Source organism: Podarcis liolepis (assembly GCF_965112155.1).
Source record: "Podarcis liolepis genome assembly, chromosome: 2".
In the NCBI taxonomy this organism is placed as follows: Eukaryota; Metazoa; Chordata; class Lepidosauria; order Squamata; family Lacertidae; genus Podarcis; species Podarcis liolepis.
Genome location: NC_139555.1, coordinates 83,022,800 through 83,034,228, shown reverse-complemented (window position 1 = coordinate 83,034,228; position 11,429 = coordinate 83,022,800). Strand labels below are relative to the sequence as shown.

At 40.0% G+C, this 11,429-nt stretch overlaps 1 protein-coding gene across 2 annotated transcripts in view; it reads left to right on the top strand.

The window, feature by feature from the left end:
* The window catches only part of DNAH12 (dynein axonemal heavy chain 12), a 110,714-nt gene that overhangs the window by 36,156 nt on the left and 63,129 nt on the right, over positions 1 to 11,429 (top strand). For both annotated transcript variants that reach the window (XM_083489074.1, XM_083489073.1), the window contains exons 21-28: positions 258 to 379; positions 500 to 782; positions 1,961 to 2,080; positions 4,159 to 4,315; positions 5,012 to 5,184; positions 5,984 to 6,136; positions 8,591 to 8,830; positions 9,718 to 9,963. In XM_083489074.1, the coding sequence (XP_083345200.1) occupies positions 258 to 379; positions 500 to 782; positions 1,961 to 2,080; positions 4,159 to 4,315; positions 5,012 to 5,184; positions 5,984 to 6,136; positions 8,591 to 8,830; positions 9,718 to 9,963 (1,494 nt within the window). The remainder of the gene's footprint in view (positions 1 to 257; positions 380 to 499; positions 783 to 1,960; positions 2,081 to 4,158; positions 4,316 to 5,011; positions 5,185 to 5,983; positions 6,137 to 8,590; positions 8,831 to 9,717; positions 9,964 to 11,429) is intronic.

The window sequence follows — 11,429 nt, the reverse complement described above, 5'->3', positions numbered from 1 at the left end:
ATACAATCAGTACTCACTGTCTTCATTTCTCCCCAATGCAGTATGCTGGGGGTCCTCCCCACCCAGCTCACATTCCCCACCCAGTGAAATGAATGGTGTGGGCTGCAGCAAAAAGGAAACAGCACTGCAGGCAATGGATGCAGGGCGGAACAGAAAACAATGTCTTTTTATATGACCAATGGATTGATATTTGTTTGTATTACAATTTTATTCTCCACTGGAAAGGTGTGCTTATTAAATAACCTGTTGTTTTTTAGGTTCTTGCTGCTACTTCATTGACAGGCTTATTGGAAAAGCTTCAGAATTGTAATGAACTTCTGGACAAAATAATGAGAGGACTGAATGCATATCTTGAGAAAAAGCGTCTCTTTTTCCCTCGGTATGCTGTGTGTTGATTGTCATTAAGCTAGAATAAATATTTATTATTCTCAATTAGTATTTGATTCCAAACAAATACATGCAGTCATAGAAACTTAATGCATTTGTACTTTCTTTGCAGCTTTTTCTTCTTGTCTAATGATGAAATGTTGGAGATCCTGTCAGAGACCAAAGACCCTCTCAGAGTCCAGCCTCACTTGAAAAAGTGTTTTGAGGGCATTTCTAAACTGGAATTTCTTTCCAATCTGGACATTAAGTCAATGTTCAGCACTGAAGGTGAACGGGTGGAGTTTATTTCAACAATCTCAACTTCTGAAGCTCGAGGTGCTGTGGAGAAGTGGCTAATACAAGTGGAAGATATCATGCTGAAAAGTATACATGACGTCATTACAAGATCAAGACTGGTATGTTTTCCGTTAAATATATAGAATCTGATCTTGCCAAACATCCATGCATTTCGTTTATTTGATTTCAGGCTAGTTCTGTTCTGTTTTTAGAATCCTATTCTTTTTTCTTCTTGCTATTTAAGCAAGTAAAAACTGAAGTTACTAGAGGCAGAATTGCACACACACACAAAAATCATAATGGAACAATGAAGTCAATGAGAATTTTGTATCTGTGAGGACTTCGCTCTATATTGTTCCACTTACTGTCATCCAACATATAAAACTGGATTGTTATAGCAACTAATACATTGAATTCTTTCTTAGTAAAATGTAAATGAGAACTAAAAGGGGGGGGGGATTTTTCTGATATACAGTCATACCTCATATTGCGTCCGCTTCAGGTTACGTGTTTTGTGTTGCGTCCTGCGACAACCTGGAAGTACCAGAATGGCTCGTGCATGCGCAGAAGCGCTAAATTGTGTCATATGCGTGCGCAGACACGGTGCTTCAGCTTGCGTCAGTTCCGTCTTACGGACAGGCCTCCAGAACAGATCCCGTCCGTAACACAATGTTCCACTGTATTACATTTATTTAAAATGGGGTGGGGACGCTGTGGCCCTCTAAGTGTTGTTGGACTCATAACTCTCCCATCTCTCCAATTCAGAAATGATGGGAGTCAGAAATGATGGGAGCTGTAGTTTGGCAACATCTGGGGAACTTTATTTTCTCCAGTGGACACTGCCCAGTCCTCTTCATGATACAGCTAGTGCCGCTGAGACACTCCCTTCAGATGGGTTCAATGAACCCTTCCCTATCACTGATCTAAAAGACAACCTAGATACAAATATTTTACAATGCTGGACACAGTTACCTGTTTTTAATCTGTGGAAATCTGCGATGCAAACGCATTATAGAAGGAGGAGGGGGAGACTAATGAATGACTTTTTTGCACTGGTTCATATGGAAGATGTTGGCGAGAGACCAAGACATAAACACTATACTTTTTATAAGGGAGTGAGCACTGAGTGATTTCATAACAATTTGACTTCACCCGCAGAGACACACTCCTCCTCCTGAGACTGATGGATGCCAGTAACAACAACTATGATTTCATAATAGGTTGTATAAATGATTCAGTGTAATAGTTTCAGTGGTTAGTAGTGATCCTGTTGGGAAATGTCTTTTACTTTTCCTAGGCATATCCAGAAACAGAAAGAAAAGATTGGGTGAGAGAATGGCCTGGTCAAGTAGTTATTTGTGTCTCACAAATTTTCTGGACAAGTGAAGTACACGAAGCCATAGCTAGTGGCCCAGAGGTATGGTGACTGCACAAAGCTTTTTGTTTCCTTTTAATGTTTCCTGGCTTTATTTTGGTACTTTGTTCACACTGAACCATATTTGATTTAGATGTTTATGGAATTGTCACCAGCCTCTTTGAATTAATAATGCTTGATATAATTTCATAAAATAAATATTTCATGTCAATTTTCCACCTTTTCCCTTGAAGTAAAACTGAACACAACAATTAAAAATGAATCCTAATACTCAAGGGGCCACTAGGGGGGCATCGGAAGATGGCTGACAATAGCATCTCTCCGACCCACACGAAGTAATTAGGAGGCTGTGATGGGAGTAAATAGCCTCCCTACCCCCCCAAGGTTGTGGGGGGGCCGCCCTTGCCTGCTGTGCCCTATACCACCCCCGAATTTGTGGGGATGGGGGCACTAGGCAGAATGCCCTCCTGTGGATTTCGGGGCTCCTGGATGCTGTCTCCAATCCATGCCTTTAGCTGCAAGAACTTCAAAAGGAATAATTAGGAGGAAGTGAATGCACATATTTCAAGGAAGGAGGGGGAGTAAAGACTGCTAACTGAAGAGATCTCTGATAAACAAGATGGGTCAGAGGAACAAGATAAATCATGAGAAGATACGCCAAGGCTCGGTATGGCAAAAGGACTGGATGGGGGAGGGGGAGAAACTTTCCTTTTCCCCCCCTCTAAGTGATTAACCAAGAATCCCCACCCCTCACAAGTCAGAAATGTCGTTTTAATGACTTAAGCTGTGGATTTATGACTAGAGATAAATTTTCTAACCAAAGCATGTTTTAAGAAGATTGTGGAATGTATAAGGGCTTTGGAATGACGCAGTTAAAAATACCGTCGCCATGTTGGCAAGTTCTGTCGGAGGGCTTCAGTCTGGGAGGAGAAATAGAGCTGTTTTTATATTGTGGGTGAGACTCCTCAGAGGGACTTAAGAATGACAGTTTTGCGATTAATGATGGAAAGAGCGATGTTATTTATGAAAGCGATGATATATGGAAACCATCTCGATTTGAGGATTGGACGAATGGAAAAATTCACACAGAATTGTAATTGGTGTTTATCTGCTTAAGAAGATTATCAGAAGAGATCATAAAGAAAAAAGAGAAAAAATATATGAACAAGATGAGATGTGGAAACAGCAAGATAAGACTAGATAGAATTATGAACTTTATTTGGACTGATTTGGACATTAACGCAGTAGCAAGAAGATGATCGGAATCCCCCTTCGGAACTTGAAATATGGGTCCCCTCAACAAAATTTAAAATTCGGCTTTGTAATTTGGAATTTATGTGATGTGATTTGATTTGATTTGATTTGATTGGTCGGTTAATAAAAAATATTTTTTAAAAAAATGAATCCTAATACTCAGGCAGGTAAAATACAACTAAATATTTGGAGGGACAGATAAATGTCAGATACTGAATGTGCACAAATGAGCTCTTAAAATGTTTCACCCTATTTGTGAAGAAAATTTCAGGAGAAAAAAAGCCTGAGGATTTTTCACTGAAAATTGTCTTCTGAGAAATTTCACTCTAGTATATATGAGAAGCTGTTGTTCATTTTACCCTATGAACTCCCAATGACATAAATACTTTTGTAATGTTAAATACCAGCATCCCAATCCAGCAATTGTCTTTTTAGTACAGGAGCTTTAGACACGCACACACACACTGGCTTCTTCTGCTTCCAAGAGCTGCACCCATTTTGGTGCAGAGACCATGTTCCTGCTCACAGAACAATATGTGCTGATTATTTATTTATTTATTTATTTATTTATTTATTCATTCATTCATTCTATACTGCCCTTCATCAGAAGATCATAGGGTGGTTTACAACATAAAAACACAAATTACACAACTTAATAGCAAAAGAACAGTAAATATGAATGGGAATGTGTTATGCAAGCCAGATCTACCTGACTGGGGCATCTATCTTAAAAATTGGTATAGCAATCACTAATGAGCTTTTGAATAAATAAATCACAGGATAATAATATAGAGAGACCACTAAGCTTCCTCTTGGTAGTTGTTTGTGGCAGATAGAATTTATCAAAATCCATTTTCATTCTGCAGGGCTTAAAGAATTATTACGCTAACCTTCAGTTTCAGTTAAATGATATTGTGGAGCTGGTAAGAGGGAAGTTGTCTAAACAAACAAGGACCACACTGGGTGCTTTGGTTACTATTGATGTGCACGCTAGAGATGTCGTCATAGAAATGATTGAAAGTGGTATGTAACCTAATAGCTTGTTCTTGTTTGTCATAGAATAAATGAGAATATTAATACATTGCCTGATATTTCTCTGTTGTTCCGGGAAATTATTGCTTTTTAAACTAATATTCTCAATGTTAAAATATTGATTTTATTATTTTAAGACATACAGTGGTACCTCCGGTTACGAACTTAATTCGTTCCGAGGTCTATTCTTAACCTGAGGCGCACTTTCGCTAATGGGGCCTTCTGCTGCTGCTCTGTCAGCACACGACTTCCACGCGCATCCCAGGGCAAAGTTTGCTACTGGGAGCATCTACTTCTGGGTTAGCGGAGCTTGTTACCCGAAGCGTTTGTAAGGAGGACGATACATAACACAAGGTTCCACTGTATACCCATTGCTTTAACACCAGTGCTTTTTTTTCTAAAAAAATGTTTAGGGGTACTCTTATTTTGACTCAAGAAAATCACCATTTTATAGTTCAAATCGGAGGAAATAAATACAGTAAATGGACAAAAGTACAAAGATTCACAAAATGTTTAGGGGTATGCATACCCCTGCGTACCCCCAGAAAAAAAGCACTGTTTAAGATGAAAGAAAAATTGGAGCTGACAGCTGCAACTTCAAAACATTTTGTTTCCCCTTCCTACTTCCTTTCCATGGTATGCTGAGGAGTAGAGCCTAAGACATTTCCCATGGTTGTATTATTTCAGGTGTGTTGCACGAAACAGATTTTCAGTGGCTTGCTCAGTTACGGTATTACTGGGAGTATGAGAACGTCCGGGTGCGCATCATCAATTGCAATGTAAAATATGCATATGAATACCTTGGCAACTCTCCTCGACTTGTCATCACTCCTCTTACAGACAGATGTTACCGCACTCTGGTATGCTTTTTAATATTAAATTGCTAATAAGAATTCTTATAAATCTGAATTGGCTACAATGAGGCATATTCTCCACCTATGTTTATGACAGTAGCTTATAGAGATTTTGTCTTGTTGAGGTTCTCAGAACTACTGTATTAAACTCTCTGACAATAAGGGAAGCACTCTTGACTCCATTAAATTCAATAGGACTAAAGCATTAATGTTCTCTTTATTGGAAACATAGTTTAAAATTTAAAACTGATTCTGATTAGTTGTAAATAAAATTGTGAGACAAGGCAAATATAGATCCTTTTGTTCTAGATTGCATATCTCTTAGTAATGCAGCAGAAAATGTCTTTTTAAATTGATCAGTGAATCAAAGAAAGTAACACCTGTGCTGTTGCAGGCTATTTCATTAGCACTATGAAAAAGTTGAAGAAAATATGGTAAAGTTGACATTAGGAATGAAGAATGGAAATAGAAAAATGGATGGAGAAATAGAGGCGATTGATGTGTATGCTTGCATTAGAATTTGTGTAGGTGTACTTTCCCAAGCGGAACAACAGAAACCTGGGATAAATAGATGAATGAATAATGGTTTAGGGTGAGAGAGAGCAAAAACAAAAGAAAAGAAGAATTTGGTGGGAGGTGAGAATGCAGTGACAAAGTATGCAAGGCAATGTGTAAGAAAATAAGGGGGAGGGTACATGTTTTCTACAATATTTCATCTCTGCCATATACAACTGGATGTAGGTTTTTTTGTATCCAAACATTATGTGACTTCTGAAATATTTTCATGAACTTTTCTTATTCTTAGATTGGAGCATTTTATTTAAATCTTGGTGGTGCTCCAGAGGGCCCAGCTGGGACAGGTAAAACAGAGACCACCAAAGATTTGGCTAAAGCTCTTGCCGTGCAATGTGTTGTCTTCAACTGTTCTGATGGCCTTGATTACCTAGCCATGGGGAAGGTAAATTGAACCAATCTTTTATTGTCTGATTTCCAGTTTTTAAAGGTGGCACAGTTTTTCATTTTCAGTAGATGCTCAACTTTAACAAAAACATTTAAAAACAATAACATATACCTTGGTCACACAATCCAATTGTTCACAGAACTGTACAGTTAACTTCACAACTATCTGTTGAATCAAAGGCCATCGCGAGGGGAAAAGGGCCCACTCTGAATCAGGTGCAAAGCCCAGGACACCCCAGAGGGCAGCCCCCACCATTTCATCCCTAGGGGTGAGAGGAGACCAGCAGTGCCTCCTGTTCACCAAGAGGCTGCTGTAGTAGTAGTAGTAGTAGTAGTAGTAGTAGTAAGAAGAAGAAGAAGAAGAAGAAGAAGAAGAAGAAGAAGAAGAAGAAGAAGAATTACAGATAGGTAGCCGTGTTGGTCTGCCACAGTCAAAATAAAAAAAATCCTTCCAGTAGCACCTTAAAGACCAACTAAGTTAGTTCTTGGTATGAGCTTTCGTGTGCATGCACACTTCTTCAGATACACTGTAAATCTGTAATTACATTACACTGTAATGTAAATACATTATAAATCTGACATCAAGAATCACAAAACAGAGAAACCAGTAGGAGAACACTTCAATCTCCCAGGACATTCTATACAAGATCTCAAAGTAGCTGTTTTACTACAAAGGAATTTCAGAAATAGACTGGAAAGAGAAGCTGCTGAATTGCAACTCATTGCCAAACTTAAAACCATGGAGAGACCTGGTCTGAACAAAGACATTGGATTCTTATCTCATTATACATGACTGAGCCATTTTTCACCTTCTCACCCCTTGCCTTTTCCTGTAAGACCTATTACAGTCGTTAAGAGTCGTCAACAGGCTCATCTCAGCTATCTGCCAATCTCCCATTCCCACCACCCTTCTGAGTAATACCCCTCCCCACCTTCTCACTATATAGAAGGATCTGGCAACTTCTGTTTCAGTGTATCTGAAGAAGTGTGCATGCACACGAAAGCTCATACCAAGAACTAACTTAGTTGGTCTTTAAGGTGCTACTGGAAGGAATTTATTATTATTATTATTATTATTATTATTATTATTATTATTATTATTATTATTATTTATACCCCGCCCATCTGGCTGGGCTTCCCCAGCCACTCTGGGCGGCTTCCAACAAAATATTAAAATACCATAATACAGAGGGCTGTGTGTTCCTTGGAGGCCATAATCTGCTACCCCTGTGGATCCTGCTGCTTAAGGTGGTCCCCTCATCTTGCCTCATGGGTTGGCCAGCCCAGGAAGGCCTTCTCTATTCCTGGAAGTTACATATATCAACAACTACTAAGTACGTTGTCAAGGAGGTCATCCATCCTGATACTTAAGCTGCAGTGCTATGCAAACTTAACTTGGGAGTCTGAGTAAACTTGCAGAGGATCTGTCTCTTTAAGTACAGTCGTATCTCGGCCCCCAAACACCTTGGGAGTTGAACGTTCCGGATCCCAAACGATCAAAAACCAGAAGTGAGTGTTCCAGTTTTCAAACGTTCTTTTGGAAGCCAAACTTCCAACAGGGCTTCTGTGGCTTCCAATTGGCTGCAGCAGTTTCCTGCAACCAATCAGAAGTTGCATTTTGAAAGTCAAACATTTTGGAAGTCAAACAGACTTCTGGAACAGATTCTGTTCAACTTCCAAGGTACAACTGTACTTCATCAATACACTGTGCTTTTAAACTTTGAGGAGTCAGGATAGTTTGACAAGACAGAGGTTGCTAATGTGTCCAAACCAAACAAGTTCTGCAGGTCTTTTAAAAATTGCAATTGAAGCAGCATCCAGGAACATAATTAATGCTGCTGCAATCAAAGAATACACATTTGATGTGATTCGCTTGGGCACTTGTTAAACAGATTCTAAGGCAAGTAATGTACTGCCAGCTTTGGAACTGATTTTAAAATGTTCTTGCAAAATTATTTTTAGTGTTTGAACAGCCCACAGCCACACATGAACTCATACAGCCCTTATAAGTTAAAGTACAGTTTCTCATAAGAGTGCTTTTGATCTGATTTAATTGGTTTCACTACTTCATCAGCTCTTATGGGGTTGGTTAAATAGCTGTAACTGGGAGTTAGGAAACATGAAGAGAACAGACTTCACTTCCATCACTGCCTCTCTGGTATTTATGTATTTATTAAGTTACCAGTAGTTGATCAGGAGGACTACTGTCATGATAGCTGTAAGTGGGAAATAATTCCTGCTTCTCCACAGAAATCATTTCCTGTACACAGTCTAAGCAAGCAACAATTATATAGAGGCACCCCAATTTTTTCATTTGCCTAATACAGCTAGATTTGATGAGGCTGTAAGAATAGTAGTAAATAAATATTCCCAAAGCATCACAATACTCCTTTTTTATATTTTGGAACTATTGCTTAGTTATGTAATGCCGGGCTTACCATTTTGTTTCTAGTTTTTCAAGGGGTTGGCCTCTTCAGGTGCTTGGGCCTGCTTTGATGAATTCAATCGCATTGAGTTGGAAGTCCTGTCTGTAGTGGCTCAGCAGATCCTTTGCATCCAGAGGGCTATACAGCTGAAGCTGGAGACGTTTAATTTCGAAGGGACTGAACTGAAGCTGAACCCCAACTGCTTTGTTGCGATTACTATGAATCCAGGTTATGCAGGGCGCTCTGAACTGCCGGATAATCTCAAGGTAAAATAGTGAAAGAAAAACCATGTTAACTGACAGTCATTTCAGATACTGCTTTTAAAAGCATGATTTCTCTAAAAATTGTTTTATGATCTATGCATACTTCTAGACTCCTTTCACGAGTGAGACTACTGCTGGCTGAGCTGTCCTAAGGCAAAGTGAGCAGGGTGGGGGGTGGGGGGAGCCTATAAAATAAGAGTTTGTCTTACACCACCCTTTTTCAAGTGTAACGTCTGCTGGTCATGTGACTGAGCAGAATTAGTTTTGAATAGGAGTAAACCTATCCCTACCCCATGTTCCTGCCAAGCTCCACCACTCCTCCAGAATGTCCCCTTCTCATGACTGAGCTGGCTGAGTCCCAGTTGGGCCAGGATGAAGAACTGAGATACTCTGGCATATCTCTGAGCTGGGAGGAGGGATTTTAGTCAGTGTAGCCCCAGCTGAGCCACAGACCTGCCTATTCCAAACTCTGCTCATCTCAGCGGATTTTGAGTTTGGCTTGCTCCCTATGCATGGCATATAAGTGGTGGTCAAATAGTAGCTTTCTTGCTCTGGATATTCTTGGAAAAAACAGCACAGTAGGTTTTTTTGTATGGTTCAGCTTGGAAGGCAAGTCCTTTCTTCTTTAATAAGAGGGTGCTTAGCAGCTATGAGATAAAGTTTCCAGAACAATTGTAGAAAATTCATTAAACGTTTGTGGAGGTGTTTTTTTTTGTTGAAGTGAAAGACAAATGTATAAATAAGCATACTAGTGCCACTGAAAAAAATATAGCCTTGGAGGGGGGCAGAATTGCCATACTTTCTCCCCCCTCCCCCCAATTTGTTCATATATTTTATTTTTCGATTTTTGAATTTTTTAACAATCATACTTTCCTTGATGTGCCTTTTAGGTCCTCTTCCGAACTGTTGCCATGATGGTTCCTAATTATGCTCTCATTGCTGAAATCTCTCTCTATTCATATGGGTTTCTGAATGCTAAACCTTTATCAGTGAAAATAGTAATGACCTACAGATTGTGCTCGGAACAGCTTTCATCTCAGTTCCATTATGACTATGGTATGCGTGCAGTCAAAGCAGTGCTGATAGCTGCTGGCAATCTAAAACTGAAATTCCCTGTTGAAAATGAAGATATACTGGTAAGTGGCACATTATTAACTTTAGAAATAGTCGTTAGTTCTCAAATGGACTTAGAGCATTTTAGTATCTTGCTGTTTTATCCCATTCCAGTAACATTGGTGTAATTTTTCCATGTATGAAATTTAGAAGATCAGCTAGCAGATGTCTTTGTAGTTCAGTGGTCTAAAGCAATTCAGTTCAGTGATGTCAGTACACAATGGACTCCTGTATGACCAGTGAGAGGTGCAAAATGAGGAGAGGGAGGAGCCTGAGGAGAGTCCCAGGGGCCACATTCAGCCCCTGGGTCTGATGTTCCCCACACAATTTAAATGAATATTTTTTTGTGATGAATTATAAATAAAGTCAAGAACAGTACAGACATACTTTGGTTTTTGAACAGCCTAGTTCTCAAACGTTTCGGCTCCCAAAAGATCAAAACTTGGAAGTGACTGTTCCAGTTTTTGAATATTCTTTTGGAAGCCAAAACATTTGAGAACTAGGCTGTTTGAAAACCAACATACATCTGTACTGTTCTTGACTTTATTTATAAAAAGGTAAAGGGACCCCTGACCATTAGGTCCAGTCGTGACCAACTCTGGGGTTGCGGCACTCATCTCGCTTTATTGGCCGAGGGAGCCGGCATACAGCTTCCGGGTCATGTGGCCAGCATGACTAAGCCGCTTCTGGCGAACCAGAGCAGTGCACAGAAACGCCGTTTACCTTCCCGCAGGAGCGGTACCTATTTATCTACTTGCACTTTGATGTGTTTTTGAACTGCTAGGTTGGCAGGAGCAGGGACCGAGCAACGGAAGCTCACCCCGTCGCGGGGATTCAAACCACTGACCTTCTGATCAGCAAGTCCTATGGCTCTATGGTTTAACCCACAGTGCCACCCATGTCCCCAATTTATAATTCATCACAAAATTGGTAGGGCTTCTGACCTTCTGATTGGCTGCAGGAGCTTCCTGCAGCCATTCAGAAGCCACGCTTTGGTTTTTGAACGTTTTGGAAGTTAAACAGACTTCTGGAACAGATTCCGTTCAACTTCCAAGGTACGACTGTACTAGAAATACCAGAGAGAGTCTTGTGTGTCCTTAAAGACTGACAGCTACATTGTGGCATAAGCTTTCATATACCAAACCCTCAGAGTACCCCAAAATTATACACTTAAGGACTTTCCCCAGCAACTGTAATACCAGCAGCAAGTGGGGGAGAAAGGTACTCCTCCTAAAAGCACAAGTGTTTTATGTGGCTTTGAACAATGTTTGCTTGGTCACCTATAGTGTTCTCCCAGGCTGCTTAAGCTAGCTGTGATCAACATAGAGATCAGCAAAACCCTCAGATAGATTGCAAATGTTAGGCATACTGATTCAACATAACTAACATTTACAAAGCCCTTTCAGTCTAGAGGTCACAGAAGTGGTTTGCCATACCTATTGTAGGAGTGAGTAATGTATCCCTTTCCCAGGCCTGTATCAAGATGGGG